This window comes from Vicugna pacos, chromosome 3 (assembly GCF_048564905.1).
Source record: "Vicugna pacos chromosome 3, VicPac4, whole genome shotgun sequence".
NCBI classification, from domain to species: Eukaryota; Metazoa; Chordata; class Mammalia; order Artiodactyla; family Camelidae; genus Vicugna; species Vicugna pacos.
The window spans coordinates 22,145,909-22,163,370 of record NC_132989.1 but is presented as its reverse complement, the minus strand read 5'-3'; the positions used below and the strand labels follow the sequence as shown (position 1 = coordinate 22,163,370).

Here is a 17,462-nt window from a genome sequence, read left to right as displayed (position 1 = left end):
CCAAGCTCCCAAATGCAAGGGAAGAAAATCGAGACTGGCAGGCCCCCCCCTCGAAGAGGAGGGGAAGCTTGTCCTGGTGTGATGGTACCGTAGGCTGAGCTAGAGCAGAGAAGGAGAGCTAAGTGAGAGGTGTGTCACGAAAGAACAGTAACTGTTGATGCTCACTTCGCCCAGTTGGGAAGCAGGATCCACTGAAAGTCTGGCTCATGATAATCTCCCCAATCAGACAAATAACTTTTCTTTTCTGGGGAGAGTAAGTAAGGCAGTGGAACTAAAGGTGAGAGCTCACTTCCTAGCACAGCCCCCAAGGAAGAAAGGATGGTTGGTGGGTGTTCCCTCCTCTGTAGAGGGAGATGCAGAGAGAGGAGGGAAGCGGTTCCCAGTCCCACTACATTATTATGTTAAGGGGTAAGAGATACTGTTTTGTCCCAGGCTTAAGAGTATTTTTCCAGGAGTCAGGGGAGCAGTCAGGAGAGGATGGTACTCTTTGGAAAGAAGCTAATCTGGAAGGAATCAATTAAAGGGCATGGTAGCTAGCAGAAAGTCACTGACGCCAGGGTGATGCCAGGAGACAGGCACTGCCTATTGCCTGTCCCATATGGGTCTGGCATCTGTGTCCAGGTGAAAAGCAGATCAAAAGGTATATCTAGGACTTTCCTGAAGAAGAAAGTGTAGAGCTTGATCGATGTGTATGTGTGTGTTGGGAGTTGTGGGCAGTGGTGGGTGGGGTACTTCATTCCCTATTCCTACATCTTACTTTTCCTCAGCAATGCCTCCTATGTCAGGGGCAGGGGTCTGGGAGGTTATAAGCCAATTCTTTGCATACACATGTCCTCAGGATTTTTTGTTTTTAGGAGCATTTTGCATAACAAACCTAGTCTCACACTAGCTACCTCCTTGAGATCCTATCAGGCTGAGGACTTCCAAAGCCTCTAGCATCCCAGGTCTGGAGACTAAATCACCCTCTTGCCTCTGACGGTGATTAGCCATGAGGCCCAGGGAAGCGCCTCCCTGGAGGCCAGCATTCCCTGGAGGCTCCTAGTGTCACCAAGATGTCGATATGACTGTGGTCCCTGTAGTCTGCAGCCAGTGGGGTTGTGTTTAATCAGTGATCAGTGTCATGTCAACTTCCCTTTGTTGGCCCGAGTATAAATTGATTCTAAATATTTGCCTTGGGGAAATTTCTGTAGGGAGGATGAGCTCTTTAGTGTGTTCTCTCTAATTCTAGACATTTAGAGATATATTAGCTTCTTTGTTTTTTTCTTACTCAAGGTCACAACCTTGCCTCCAGGCTACTAGCCTTCTAAATGGTTGTGATTTGAAAGGCATTAGAAAGATCCTCACAAAACCTACCTAGCAGGCGGGTCCCTAGAACTTCACCATTAGCCGCCACTACTAACAGCATTGTCTTTTAAAATACCCATTCATTCATTCATATTCTCTTCCTCTCCCTCCCGCCCTCCCTGTCTCTCTCACACAGACACATAAAGGAGTATTAGATTATCCTGTCTGAGGATCCAAGGGTACTTTGCCTGACTTGCCTTCAGTATAGGATTTGGTTGGAACTTTCTATATAGTCAGTGAACAAATGTTTATTAAGCACCGATTTACGGCCAGTCTCTGTTCTAGGTGAGGCGAATTTAATATTAAATATAACACAGTCCTGTCCTCATAATCTAGCAGAGGGTTGGGAGGAATAGAAATGTAAAGATGTAATATAGAAATATTACAATGTCATGTGATAAGGATATAACAGTGCTGTGTATAGGCAGGTCCAGTTAGGGGAAGGAAGCTGGGACAAACCACCAGGGCCTGTCAGTCTAGAATGGGACCCAGCGTCTGTGTTGTAATCCCCCAAAACCCTGTGTAAATATAGTCGTCTGGTTCACCTTTCCTGAGAGGGCCTCCCAGATTGTTTTTTCGGGGCCCAAACTCTCCTTCAGCAGCTGTGAACACTGGATGTTATGGGAGCCCAGAAGATGGAACCGGGGATTTAGGAGACCAGGTCAGAGGGTATGAGATACTCAATACTGGGTATTGACAGATGGTACATAGGATGGGGGTGGGAGGAGCAGTTCCAGACAAAAGGAACAATACAAGCAAAAAACAAAAAAACAAAAAACCCCAGAAGTGCATCACCTGGGTGAACAGAATAAGTGCATTTGATGGGTGAGGTGAGGTGGAGGACCGTTGAGAAATGAGATCAGAAGGTAGCCTGGGTTCGGATTTTGCAGAGCTTTAAAAACCCTGCTAAAGAACTAGAACTCTGAGTTGCTGGCAGTAGAGAGACACCAGAAGGTTGGCTGGTTGGTTGGTTTTTTAAGAAAGGAGCCTCTGTTGAGCCCCCTTAGCTCTCCTGCAGCTTCAGAAATCATCCTGTAATATGTCGAGACAAGCTCACGAGCTATCAACCTAGTGTTTTCCTCTGCGAAACTCTAAGTGCCTAGAAGTGTGGGACCAAAAGGGAGGTGAATGCAGTATTTTTGTAAAAAGGACTGGCCTTGAAAATGTTCATAGGTGATTCTGATGGTCTTGGTCTGATCGTGTCCAAGACAACGTGGAGAGTGAAGGGCAGGTTTGTTTAAATGCTGCCCTGTGTTAGCTTTGTAAGGGAGGCAGCGTGGCCTTGCACAGTGCCTCGGCTTCATCCCCGTGCCTCAGATTTACAAACGTGTGACAAAGGAAAGACCGAAGTCTGACATAAGGATGGCCTGAGACCATTTGTGCAAAACGCTTAGCACAGCGCAGAGCGCATGGTTAATGCTCAAAAGTGTTACCTTTTTCTCCTGGCACTTTAGCACAGTTCCTGGCACGCAGTAAAGAGGCTTCACCATGTCTTTGCTGGATGAAGTGGAATGGTCTGGGAGTGCACAGAGCGAGCGGGCGATGGTGGCAGACGCTAGAGGCTTCTCCCCTGGACGCTTCTTCTCTTGCCCCCTCCCTGCAGTGTTCTGACAGCACCTCCATCTTACAGCCTCGATGCAGAGATATCACTGCTCGTCTAGAAATGGTTGCTCAAGGCTGCAAAGTGACACAGCAGCATAGAGCCTGGGATTACTGCCAGATTTTTAAGAAGCGCAGCTTGTAACAAAGTAAGGGGGAAAGGAAAAGAAGGGACATGTGATAACCTAATCAAAACCAGGAGCCGTTTTCTTGGGTGAAGCATTGATGCCCCACCCAGTTTCAGGGGGGACAGTGTGAAGCCTCTGTGGAGAGTCACTGCCAGGTTGCAGTGCTGAAGGGCGAACCCAGCAGTGGGATCTGGGGTCCAGGCCAGGCTGCTCCTGGGGCCCTGCACTTAGAAGGGCCCTCTTTGGTTGAATGCTATGCTCTTGCCATCTTGAAGTCTGTAATCAGTTTTTTTTCCACAAGGGGCACCCCATTTTCATTTTGCAGTGGGCCCTGCAGATTCTGGAGCTGCTCCTGGCTCCAGGCTCTCCTGGGCAGGGACATTCTGTCACGGATAGTTTTTGAGCTAGTTTTTGAATTTGCAGCTGATTAAGCAGGTAATGGCTGGGCTGGAGTTCTTTTTAATTTCTCTCTCTCTCTAATTACAAAAGAACAAAAATCATAACAAATTAAATCTGTAAAAACTAAAATAAAATGAGTGGTACCTCACTCCCTGTCTCTAGTCACGCTCCCCAGAAGTCACCACTGCCAGTAGTTCAGTGCGTCTCCCCCAGATGTTTTACAGCTATGAAGTTTAAAGTACTACATTATAAAATAATACGCAGTTACATTGTTGGTGCCGTATTAGACAATACAACACCGTTTGTGTGAAAATATCCAAATTTCCTTCAATCCCACTCCTCATCAGTGAGGCAACCGCTGTTAACAGTTTTGTGTGTATCTTCCAAATATAGTTATTAATTAACAAGCTTTATTTTTTGAGAGCACTTTTCGGTTCATAGCAAAATTGAGTGGGAAGGACAGAGAGGTCCCATATGCCCCTGTCCCCACACCCACCCCCACTGGCGACACCCAGCACCAGAGCTGTGCAGCAGTTACAATGGATGAACCTGTGTAGACGCATCATTTGCACCCAGAGTCCACAGTTTACACTTGGGCTCACTCTTCCAAACATTTTTCAGATTAATTTTTAACTACATAATTGATGTGTGAATGTTTTTTTTCTCGGTTTATTAAAAATATGTAGGCTTTCAAAAAGGAAAAGGGGATAAGTTTATGCACATTAGTATATAGTTTGCTTTTATTTTTTAACAAACACCTTTCTGTCAGCACATAGAGACCTGCCTCATTCTTCTGAATAAGGGCAAACAGTGTTGTGTGTCTGTATTATAACTTCTTTAGCCACTTTCCTATCGGTGTCTATGTTTTTTAAGCAATGCACTGCATATTCTTATACATATATCTTACATATATCTTTTGTACTCTTCTTATTATATAGGGTACATTTCCAAAAGTAGGATTAGTGGATTATACGGTATGAGTGTATCAAACTGGCACTGTCTTATCTGGAGCTGACTGCACTTGTATGTTTCCCTCTGGCCCCTACCTCTAATCAGGACTATATGTTGCTTCACTCAGTGACACCCCCATCAAGGGACTTAGCCCTCAGGATTGAGAATACAGGAGCAGAGAGAGGAGAGGATTTACTTGTGAATAATAGTAGTAACAGTTAACCTGTACTGAGCACTTAAACCATGTTTTGTGCACCTAGGTCAAAACGATTTAATGAATGAACTCCTTTCATCTGTATGACCACGCCCACAACAGATGAGTCTATTATTATAATACCCATTTTTTTAATGCTTAGGAAACTGAGACACCTAGGGTTAAATAAGGCCACACCTCTATCTAGTAAGTGGTGGGGCCAGGATCTGAAGCAAAGCTCTTTGACTTCTGAGCCTGTGCTCTTAACCTCTGTACACACTGTCTCTAGAAAGTTTAATGCCATCTTTATGTCAGAGTTTCTCAACCTTTGTTTATTCCTTAAAACAGTATTGTATTTCTTCATTTACTTGTCTTTTTCTACACTGTAACTCTTTGAGGGTAAGGTACCTGTCCGAATATTTTTCAGAGCCTTATCCCTAATTCCTAGCATCATGTCTAATTCATTGTACATAATAAATAAATTCAGTTGAGTGGATAACATTGTCTTTGGGAGGAAGCTAGTGTATCCATTTTACAGATGAAGAAACTACAAGTCAGTGTTACCCAAACAGTGTAGCAGGAAACTCAGCGGAAAGCAGAATGGTGGAGCTGCAACTTGAACCCAAGGCTTTTGCCCCCTGATCCAGTGTGCTGTCCGCCGTGTCTAAGCTGCCTCCTTCCTGCCTGTTTCAGAGGGCCCTGGAGAATGGCTCCCTACCTAGCAACGGTTTCTAAGCTGGAAAACTTCCCTAGGAGGAGGGCCCCTGGAAAAGATTTTCTGGAAGTACTGCATCCGGGATTCAGTTGTTAGAGGAGTCAGATTCCTTAGAGGACTACTCTGTAGTAGTAATGCCCATCCTCTATTGCAGTTTCTGCATGCCAGGTATTGTTCTAGGTGATTTACGAGCACTCCCTCTTTTGAATGATTACAGTCCCATTAGATGGACTTTGTTATCTTTGTTTTATACGTGAAAGAATACTGAGAGGCCAAGTGGCTTGCTCAGGGTTACACAACAAAGTGCCAAGGCTGAGATTCCAGCTCAAAACTGTGTGACCCCCAGACCTTCATTTTAAGCATTCCCGGGTTATAACAGCAGCAGAGGCAGGGAGCATTATAAAAAAAAAAAGGCTATAAGGGGAAATTGCCCTCCCAAGACCCCGGGGGACTTTAGTGACTAGAAAATAAGGTAGAGAAAGCCATGCAGCCTGAGCCCGCTTAGGTTAGGGGGTCACAGAAAGAAGACGTGTTATTTTATTTTATTTTACTTTGGTTTTTTTTTTTTTTTTTTTTTTTTAGCTGACTGTGGAGAGCTAGGAAGATTTGAGACCAGCAATTCCAGTTTTCGAATCTGGGTTTACAGCACGTGATGTCTTTATAATCTTAACCTAGAAATGGCAGAGTTATTTTGGGCACAAAGCAAGAGCTGTGGCTTTTAAAAATATGCCACTGTATTTATGCCTTCCGCTCCCAGATTACTGAAAATTAGCCCAGCTGTGGCCTGAGGCACCAAACAGCCACACAGTCTTCTTCCAGATCACTCAACCCACCCCAAGTGGGTGAAACACCCAGGAGCGGCAGCCTCTGGGGGGTGATTATCAAGTTAGTTCCCCATCACCAAGCCTGTGATCTCTCTGATCACACACACACCCCATCCTTTCCAGCCACTCTAGGGATCAGCATGCTAGGCCTGTGAGTCAGCTCTCCCCTATCCCCAAGGCTTCACAAGAAGTTAAAAAAAAAAATTCTATTATTGAGCTGAGGAATCAATGCAAGAATAATTTTTCAGCTTTATTACCAAATCCCTGTTTGATTCATGGCAAATAATCTTGCTATAATTTAAGCTTTCAGTTGCCTTATCTATAAAATGGAAATCTTTTATATATATATATATATATTTCCTTATAAATATATATGCAAAATGCATAATAAAGTGCCAGACTCATAATAGGCAATAGATTGATGTTCCTTAAATGAGTGACTCTTCTGTTGCTCTGATCTTACTAACAGGTAAAATGTAATGAGCTTTTACTTTGTGCTAGTCACTGTGTTATGTGCTCTGTAAGGATAATTACATTTAATCCTATAACAACCCTATGAGGTGGATGTTATTACTCCTTTACATGTGAGGCCCAGAGATAATGAAATAACTTGCTAAATATCATATAATTTACATGGTGTAGCCAGATTTAAACCTAGTATTCTGATGATAGAGCCTAGAGTCTTAAAGAGAACAGGGAGTATATTTTTACATTCCCTTGTTTCCATGGAGAGTTCTTTGCACTGTCAATTGAAGGACTTGAGGCAGTGGGAAAAGCTGTTAATGCTGGCCCAGGTGGTTTTCGCTCTCTCCCCCTCAGCCTGACCCCGACAGGATTTGGGTTTCAGACCACGGTTCTCCTGTGTGTTGTGGGCTATAATTACTCAGATTAACTTTGCCCAATTCATAAAGGATTGAGTGAGGGCGAGGAGGCGGGGCTTGTCCAAGCAGTCCACCAACCCCACAGATGATGGGAAAGGGGGTGGGGAGGGAACTGGAGATGTTTTACATCCTCTTTCAGCAGGTTTGATGGCAGATCCTTTTTGCCTTTTGGTCTGAGCATGTATAATTCTGTCAGCCAAGTTCTGGGGGAGAGAGAGAGGACAGCGAAAGTCAGGCGCGCGCGCGCGCACACACACACACACACACACACAAAGAGACAGAGATGAAATGGTTGCTTGAAGCCACGGAAGGTTCAAATGACATCGGAACTGCTTGAAAGATCGCAGTGGCTGGCCCGGTGGGGAAAGGAGTCAGGGGGCGGGGTGCGTGTCCTTGCGCAGAAGGCCTGGAAGTTCACTTGCAGACCCAGATCCGCACAGCCTTGCGCGCCCTGACCCTCCCCCGGGCAGCCAGCGGCAGCGGCGGCGGCCGCCCGCGCCGGAGACCGAGCAGTCCAGGGGAGCTGTCCGGCGGGGCCGGAAACGGCTGTAAGCATTTAATAGCCTTTGCTGGCTGCTCCGACCTTGCGGAGTGGGCGGTAGGCAGGCTCCAGAGTGCTGCCTGGCAAGACAGTCTCCGGCTTTAATCAAAATGATGGGTTTTCTGGAAGCTCTCTATTAACCTCAGCACCAGAATCCCAGAGATGGTAACAAAGGGATGAATGGGGAGCGAAGGGGAGGGGCCGAAACCTGCAGGCTGGGCTGCGATTTTCCTGCTCTGAGCGCTCTCCGCATGCTCACCCCTCCCCCTACCTCCACACATCTTTATACGGATTTTCGCTTAGAGGCTCCTGCCTGCATCTCTGTCTCCCAAGTGGTGACTAAACAGATATAGCCGTAGCAATCGCTACACTTGTATAATGCTTCAGGGCTTTCAAAAGGCCTTCACGTACAACTCAGGATGTGGGTCTCATAATTGGGGTGAGACTATCTAGATTTGAGTCCCAGACTCCACCAGTTAGTAGCCGTGTGACCCTTGGTCCTCAATCTCTTCATTTATAAAACCGACTTATTGATGAAGCAGACATGGGTGTTGGCAATGTCTACTTCCTGTGGTTCGTGTGAGGAGTAAAAACTGTATTGCATGCAGATCTGCTTAGCCCCGTGCTGTGCACAGAGGGAGGCAGGTTATAGGTAACTAATTCATAACCCTGATGTAGACAGGAAGGTGGTCACCTCTATTTTATGCAGGAGGAAACTGAGGCTCAGAGATATTTATGTAAACTGTCCAGGATTACGCACCATTTATTGACAGAACCGGAGCAAGCCCTCAAATTCAGAAGAACAAAGCAAGAGGAAGAGAGGAAAAGAAAATTAAACACCCTCCAACATTCTCCAGCCTTAATCCTGTAAGAACTTTTCTTAAAGTAATATCCTTGGTCAGAGTCACTGAGTGGTTCCATTAGGGGAAATCGATGCGAGAGAAAGCTCTCCTGGCCTTGGCGGATTGTCCAGAGCGGATTCAAACAGGGGTCAGGGGTGAGTTTACAAGTCTGGCGTTGCTTCACAATCTTCAGGACCTTCCCTGGCATCTGCATGGGCAGAGCCTTCAGACCAATCACTTCCACTCATTGAGGCTAAACTCCAGCCAGAGTTAGTTTAGCATGAAAGAAGAGGTAGAGTGTGTGTTTAGTATTCACGGGGTCCTGGGTTCAAACCCCAGGACCTTAAATTTAAAAAAAAAAAGTGGGAATGTTGCCAAAAAGACCCTGAGCAGTGCCTAAGGGAGGTGCCTGGAGTGGGTTGTGGGAGTAGGTGAAGTGGTCAGCTACCCGCAGAAGGCAATTTTTAAAGCTGCAGGCAGATCTACATGCCTTTGTTAAAAAAATGTATGTTGTTCTGATTTTTAAATGTATTCCCACCTATCGAGGAGAAATCAGCGATTTTTTTTTAAAAAAGCAAAACCATTTACTATAATTATGATCATATTCTCTTGAACTTTCAAATCCCATTGGGTTGTAACCTGAATGTCAGGGAAGGGCTGGTCCAAACCACCACTTGCCGGAGGTGTGTCAGAATCCTCCTTCCGGCTCTGATAGATCCATCCATTCTTCTGGGTCATGACTGCATCTCAGTCTTGTCTTTGTCAGCCAAGGAGCTGGGTCCCTGGGAGCAGAGGGGAGGGGATCTGTTGGAGGTCCCAGGAGGGGGGGAGGGGAGGCAGCACTGAAAGAAGAAACATTTCTTGATTGGCCGGCCATTTTCTGGGACTGGCCCTGGGCTGGGGTTAGGGACAGAAAAGGGAATATCTCCTTGATTCACAGCATTTTATAAGCAAAGCTGGCCAAGGGTTTCAGTGCTGTTAGCCAAGAGGGACTCAGATTAGAAGGTCAGTAAATGTTGTTTGTCAGCTCCTTAAACTATTATTTCACCTGAATGAGCCCCAGAGATGTTTGCTCACATCAGCTGGAACAGGCTGGGCACGGTGCTGCATGAGGCCCTGGAGAAACCAGATCTTGTTCTGCTCCACAGAAAGGGAATTTAAGGAGGATGCACCTGAATGGTTCTCTGATGGCTTCTTGGAGTTGAGGCTGACCAAGACGCCCAGCACAGGCCAGAGGAGCTCAATGACATGTAAAAGGAGCTCATTAACTCTTAGCCATCCTGCCGAGAGGGGCTCCTCCGCCAATAGGCACAGCCATTAAGGCCCCTTTACTCTGCAAGATAAAAATATCTCTGAGCTCAGCATCTCCAGATGCCAGTCCTAAAGGCCTCATGCAGAGTCCTGGCTGTGGTCAGAAAGAAAATTCCATCTTGGGCTCTGTGGGAGCAACTGAAGGACTGTGGAGTGGTGTTGAACCCCAGTTCTCCTAGACGCTGATTCAGGGGCTGTTAAATACATTTTTTCTCACTTTTGTCTCAGTGTCTCAGGGGCAGGACCTGTATTTGAAAAGTAAACAGGCAGATTCTGGTTGAGCTCAGTTGCAGATTTGATTATCTTAGATGAATCAAAGTAATCAGTCTCAGAGAGAAAATATTGCCCTGTGTCCAGTGAGCTATAGTGTCAGCTCTGCCAGGGAAACCATGGAGCACAGGGGCTGATGGGAGAGAAGAAAGTTTCTCACTCCCTTTCTGTACTATCTGCTGGTACTTGGACTCAATTTGCAATATCCTCACCTTGCCTCCCTCCCCCAAAGAGCTACAGCGTATGTAGTTGACCATGTGTAAGCTCTTCCATTGCATTGGAGTCAGGCTTAGGGCTTCACGTGCATTACCTGATTGTCTTTAGGGACTTGGTGGAAAGTTGTTTGATCTGCTAGAGTGGGCACCACTTCCATTTCTCACCTCAGTCCTTTCATTCATCTATCCAGCAAGTATTTATTGAACACCCATTATGAGCCAGGAATTGTGCGAGACACTGGTTACACATTGGTGAATAAAACATACATATTTTCTGCGTCTGCAGACTCGCAGTGATAGAGATAGAGGTGAAGGGGTGCTGCTTGGCTAGGATGGTCACAGAATGCCTGTCTGAGGAGGTTCCACTTAAGCACAGACTTGAAGAATGAGGAGTCATGCTAAGCATGAAGGGGAGATCATTCTAGGCAAAAGGAGACATATGTGTACAGATCTTGAGGCAAAAACAACCCCAGGGGGTGCTGAGGAACTGAAGGAAAGCGGGTGAGGCTGGAGGACAGTGGTAAGAGGGAGACACACAGATGAGATTGGAGAATAAAAAATAACCAATTATTGAAGGGCATCATATACTAAGTTAACCAGTTTGATATACTTTTTTCCCCCTCAAGGCAACAGAAAATCTTCAAATAATTTTAAGCAAGGAAGTGCTATAATCTAATTTCTATTTTTTAAAGGATTTTACTGTGCGTATGTGATCCTTCAGTTTTTAAAAAAGGAAGAAAGACTTTAAAGAATAAGGAAGATGCTGGCTACTGTGTGGAAGGAAAGTAGAAGCAGGCTGAACCAGGAGACGCTATTGCTGTAATTCACATACAAGATAATGGGGTCCTGAAAAAAGGGAGCAGCCGTGAAAATGGGGAGAAGAAGACAAAGTCAAGATATATTTAGGAGGCAGAAATGACAGGTCTTGGTATATTATAAATGAAGAACGAAAAATGAATAATGGCTCTGAACTTTCTGGCTTGAACGTTGGAGTAAATGGAGTATCATTGACTGAGACGAGAAATTTAGAAAGGAAAAGAGGAAAGGAATATGACTTTGATTTTGGATTCCTTCAGTTTGAGATGCCCATGAGACTGCCCAGATAAGCAGTTGGATACATGAGATTGGAGCCCAGAGACCTATGGGCTTTAAGTATAAATTTGTATCTCATCAGCATATTTAGATGGTATGTATAACCATGGACAGGCTGAGATCCCCAAAGTAGAGAAGGAAGAGAAAGAAGAGAGGAAGGTCTAGGGCAAAACCCAAGGAAGTTCCAGCACATAGGTGAAAGGATCCTGCGAGGAAGCTGACAAAGAGCAGCCAGAGAAAATGGTCAGGAAAGTGGTTTGACAAGGAACTCATAAAAAATAAGCATTTCAGGAAGTGGGTGACACATGCTGCTGAGAGCGTCAACGAGATGAAGCCTAAAATGTGACCACTGGCTTTGGAAATAATGCAATAAGTGAGCTTGATGTGAGCAGCGTTAGAAAAGTGGTGCTCAAGGATGCCAAATTAGAGGAGCCTGAGAAGTGGCGGGGGGTAAGGAGATGGAAATAGCAGGTGCAGAGAATCCCAAACTGCCATCAAACATAAAAGGTTTATCCAGCAGAACTTTTCGTGCCTTCACCAAAGGAGCAGTATCAGATATGTGAACACTGCTGTGATGTCAGAGGGTTCCAATGTCATAGCCACTGGGATCACTTTGTACAGACAGACCATTACTCTTCCTCTCTGCCCCTGACCTCTACTCTTTTAGAAGTTATTGGTAAACTTTATGGTGTGTCTTCCAACTACTCTTGTGAAAGACTTACATTGGAAACCCTCGTGGATGCCTAATCATGTTCTCAAGTCTCAGTGCAAATTTCACCTCTCTTCTGGAATCTCCTTTGACTTTCTCAACTGTAATTAATCATTTTCCTTCTGAGTCCTATGTAATACTTTACATGTACCTACGTATCTATATCTTTTATTTTTAATTGAAGTATAATTGACATGACGTTATATTAGTTTCAGGTGTACAACATGAATCGATCTTTGTATATATTATAAAGTGATCACAGTGAGTTTAGTTAACAGCTGTCACTATACATAGTTACAAAAATTTCTTTTTATTATGATGAGAACTCTTAAGATCTGTTCTCTTAGCAGCTCTCAAATACCCAGTACAGTATTATTAACTGTAGTTACCATACTGTACACTACATCCCCATGACTAATTTACTTTATAACTGCAAGTTTGTACCTGTCAACGCCCTTCACCACCACCACCACCACCCACCTCTATCAGCCGCCAATCTATGAGTTTTTTTTTCAGATTCCACATGTAAGTGAGATCATATGGTATTTGTCTTTCTCATTTTGTCAAATTTTAAATATTGACTTATCTCACTTAGTATAATGCCCTCGAGGTCCATTCATGTTATCATAGATGGCAAGATGTCATTCTTTGTTATAGCTGAATAATATTGATATATATGTTATACACACACACACACACATCTCACATTTTCTTTATCTGTTCATCCATCAGTGGACATTTAGGTTGCTTCCATATCTTGTCTATTGGAAATAATGCTGCAGTGAACATGGGGGTGCAGGTATCTTTTCAAAATAGTGTTTTTCGTTTTCTTCAGATACATACCCAGAAGTGGAATTGCTGGAACATAGGCTGGCTCTATTTTTAATTTTTTGAGGAACCTTCATACGCTTTTCCATAACGGCCACACCGATTTGCATTCCCATCAGCAGTGCACCACACCCTCACCCACACTTGCTGCTTCTAGTCTTTCTGGTAACAGCCATTCTAACAGGTGCGAGGTGATATCTCACTGCAGTTTTGATTTGTGTTTCTCTGATGATTAGTGACGTTGAGTGCCTTTTCACATACCTGTTGGCCACCTGTATATCTTCTTTGGAAAAATATCTATTCAGATCTTCTGCCCATTTTTTAATCAGATTGTTGGCTTTGTGGATTTTGAATTCTATGAGTTCTTTATGTATTTTGGATACTAACCCCATATCAGATATATGATTTGCAAATATTTTCTCCCATTCCATAGGTTGCCTTTTCATTTTGTTTGGTTTCCTTTTTTTTGTGCAGAAGCTTTTTAGTTTGATGTAGTCCCATTTGTTTATGTTTGCTTTTCGTGTCGGAGTCAAAAAAAAAATCATTGCTAAGACTGATGGTAAAGAGATAATTGCTTATGTTTTCTTCTAGGAGTTTTATGGTTTCAGGTCTTACGTTCAAGTCTGTAATCCATTTTGACTTAATTTTTATGGTGTAAGATAGAGGCCGAGTTTCATTCTTTTGTATGTGGCTGTCCGCTTTTCCTAACAGTATTTATTGAAGAGACTGTCTTGACTCTGTTGTCATAAGCTAATTGGCCATTTTTGCATGAGTTTATTTCTGGGCTCTCTATTCTATTCTGTTGATCTATGTGTCTGTTTCTATGCCAGCATCATACCGTTTTGGTTACTATAGCCTTGTAATTTAGTTTGGAAGCTTGGTGCCTCTAGTTTTGTTCTGCTTTCTTGAGAACCCTTTGGCTATTTAGAGTCTTTCGTGGTTCCATACAAATGTTAGGTTTGTTTGCTCTATTTCTATGAAAAATGCCATTGAAATTTTAATAGGGATGGCATTGAATCTATAGATTGCTCTGGGTAGTATGGACATTTTAATAATATTAATTCTTCTAATCCATGAGCATGGAATATCTTTCTGTTTGTTTCTGTCTTCTTCAGTTTCTTTCATAAATGTTGTAAAGTTTTCAGTGTGCAGGTGTTTCATCTCCTTGGTTAAATTTATCGCTAGGTGTTTTATTTCATATTCTGCTATAATCCAGTACATTTTCCGCCCCATTTCCAGGCAAGATAATCCCACCATATATTCTTTAGGAAATTCTTCACAAAGAACCAAAAATATGTTACTAGAAAATTAGATTTCTGGACCCTGTGGTGAAGAAATCTGCCTTCCTGCTTGTTTCCAAACATTGGCTTTGCCCCAGGCTTGAAAAAATAGCCCTTGACGTCTTGGGGACCAGGCCCGTGTCTGCAGCCTGTCCTTAGTTCAGCCCACGCATGTGACACCTGAAAGGCATGTGTTGACTCTGTGACTGACTGGCAATGCTTTGTCTTTCAGAACCAGAGGCAGGAGAGGTGTCCCCTCCAGTCGGTGCTGGTGTCAACAGCAACAGCTGGACCTTTAAATACGGACCAGGCAACCCCAAACAGTCGGGTCCCGGTGAGTTGCCAGACAAATTCATTATCCCAGGATCTCCCGCAATCATCTCCATCCGGCAGGAGCCTACTAACAGCCAAATTGACAAAAGTGACTTCATAACCTTCGGCAAAAAGGAGGAGACCAAGAAAAAGAAGAAAAAGAAGAAGGGTAGCAAGACCCAGGAGAAAAAGGAGAAAGGGAACAGCACGACTGACAACAGTGACCAGTGAGGTCATCTCATGGAAACAAGCCACTTAGCCAGTTTTTGTAATAATGGCAAATCCCTCCCATGTAGCAACGCCCCCCTCCTTGCTCCTGTCCACTTGCGCCCCCTCTCATAGACCTCAGAAATCTGCAGAAAGTTCCCTGTGTCTGTCTAGATCACATTTAACAGGTTTTGTCTTCAAAGCTTTCCTAAGTCTGGTGTTAACTCTCTCTCTCTCCACTCTGGCTTGTTTTCAGAACCTAAAAAGCAGACCCAAGTTTCCTTTCTCCTCCGCCGCAAAGGAGAGGCTTCCCAGCCCCGCCCGTGAGAGGTTGGACTCTCTGCCCTGTGCTCCGGGGATCCTGTCTTGATGACACTTGCAGGGCAGGCTGAAAGGTTCTGAGATTGAGCAGCTTGAGTGTCTGTGGCCACTGGGTATGTGTGGCCACCGGGGGTATGTGAGGGCCAGATAGTGGCTGCGATGGGCCAGGTTAGACCAGGAGGGCTGGGAAACAAAGGCAAATAAACGGAAATGTGAAACTAAGAGGGACCAGGCTTTCTAAATCTTACAACTCAAGAGGCGGCGGCCACCCTCCAGCAGACAAAACTGCCCCCACTGACAAGGCTTTGGGAGTCCCTAAGGTCTCTTGGCTGTGGTGTCATTGTACCTGAAACCTGAAACCTGCATTATACCTACAAGCCAATAGCTCAGTGTTTAACAGGGGGCCAACCAGGGCAACCGAAGCAGATCTGATGTGTTTCCTGTATATGTCCTTGTGCTCACTTTATTAAAAACTCTTTCGCACACAACGTTTATGAAAAGGTCAGGTCCTTTTCCAGCAACACATATGCAAAAGCAAAAGAAAAACCCCAACACCTCACTTTATGCTGTTTGTTGTTTGATAGATTTATTTAAAAAAAGAGAAGAATCTATAACTATAAATCTTTAAAGAGAAATATGATGAATACAGTTCCCCTAAGCTCTCCTCAAAAGAGAATCCAGTCGACAGCCATGTAAAATGATCGTTGCTGCTACAGAAGTGCTTTAAGAGAATTGCCTGAAACATCTGTATTATACCGGCCACCTGCCAGTCACAGCTTTAGTCTTTCAGGTCACTCTGGGGCTGCCTCTTGCATGTATTCATGACTAAGTGAAAGGATCTTTCTCTCTCTCTTTTCTAAGAAACAATTATGTGCACTTTGAATACACAACCTTGTCTAGCCAACTCTATCAAGACCCAGAAATGGAAGGAAAATACCGTTTTCTCATTCATACAGTGAGCAGACTTTTCAACCCTCTAATTCTGTGACCTGTCTTGGTGTGCTAGCCAACACCTTCTCTTTGGTTTAGTTTTCCTTTTCGATAACACTCTGCATTGCTAATCTTGCTAACACCTATGATGTTCCCTGAAATCAATCTCCCATATGTATGCTGTATGCTATTATAAGACTCCTGAACTATATTTACTCTGTGCTTGTGTATGTGAATGTTAATGCAACTATTACCTAGAGTGAACTTTAAGCTTTATTGTTGAATGTAATTCCATTATATTTCCTTTTTGTACACCTGTGAAAAAGTGGAGTAGTGTTTTTTTTTTTAACCATTGTTAATCAGCTTTTGTGTATGAAAGACACAGTAAAATTTCTTTCTTAAATCAAGATACTGGTGATTCAAGGAATTTTATTTATGGTCAGCCAAGAGCCGTCTCTTGCCAAGACTCCTGCTGGCAAGGGAATGGATGAAGCAGTTGTTTTCTAGTAACAATTCTGGAATGAATACTGAAGATATTCCCCGAGGGCATGCAAGCACAAAACTGACCCATCTGACCTCTCTGAAGTCGCAGAATGCTCTGAAATCCTGACACTATCTGGAATATCAGCTCATAGAGAATTATCAAATTTACCGTCACCTTCAATAAGGAATTTTAATTTTGTTACAATGTGCAATTTAGAGGTTTGATTAATTATGTTATCTTTTAAAAGTTAACATAAAAGAGGTAGGAGTCTGTTATTAAAACAAAAGCATTAAATCTCAAAAAAAGAAAAAAAACAGACCTGTTTTGTCTACTTTAAGCTTCATTCTCCCATATTTTGAAGGGTGTGTAACTTCAGCTCTGCAGGATTGCATGGGGTAAAACTTACTGCTAACACATGTGAACCATTGCTACATTGTAGGTTGTGATCATTTTGCCCCACTGAAACCCATGTATCTGACCTTACGTGCCTTTTGAATACTAGGAGAATCGGGCTAATTTACTAATGATGATGATTATGATGTATCTGTACGGCACTTTTTACATTTGCAAAGTGCTTTCCAATCCATGTTAGTTACTAGTTATTACAGCTGTTAAGGATCAAACACGTCATGTGGATTCATTTTTGATTGGTGCTATTGGTATTTCCTCTGTTATTGCTAATAAATGGAAAATGGTGGTATGAAAGAAATGGTGGTCGTTTCTAAGTAGAAAAGTAGGAGAAAACAGAACACCGATTATCAGTAGCTGTTATTGTTGCAGAAGGCTGCGGTATGAAGTTTACTCTGTTGCTCTCTGGCTACTACGTTCATTACTAAGGTAGGACACCCAGTGGAATCAAGAATCAAATTCCAGTGTTACTAGAACGGGCAGTCAAGGGGTTTCTGGGTCACTTCCCAGTACACTATCTCAGTCTTCTCTAATAAGAATTGCAACAAACCAGTTTTAATCACAGAGCCCTCCAGTCATCTTGTTCATTGTTTGTTTAGCCCTCGCACCTCTCTGCAACTGGGAAATCAAATAATGCCCCCAAGAAATTAACTTTTATTAAGTACAGGATGTATGCCG

At 43.7% G+C, this 17,462-nt stretch overlaps 1 protein-coding gene across 5 annotated transcripts in view; it reads left to right on the top strand.

The window, feature by feature from the left end:
• Positions 1-17,081, top strand: part of LOC102542125 (protocadherin alpha-C2) — a 168,443-nt gene extending 151,362 nt beyond the window's left edge. For 2 of the 5 annotated variants that reach the window (XM_072956442.1, XM_072956446.1), the window contains exon 4: positions 14,355-17,081. In XM_072956442.1, the coding sequence (XP_072812543.1) occupies positions 14,355-14,665 (311 nt within the window). In that variant the 3' untranslated portion in view covers positions 14,666-17,081. The remainder of the gene's footprint in view (positions 1-14,354) is intronic. The other 3 variants (XM_006204535.4, XM_072956430.1, XM_072956437.1) reach the window with 2 other exon arrangements.
• Positions 17,082-17,462: the final 381 nt, after the last annotated feature.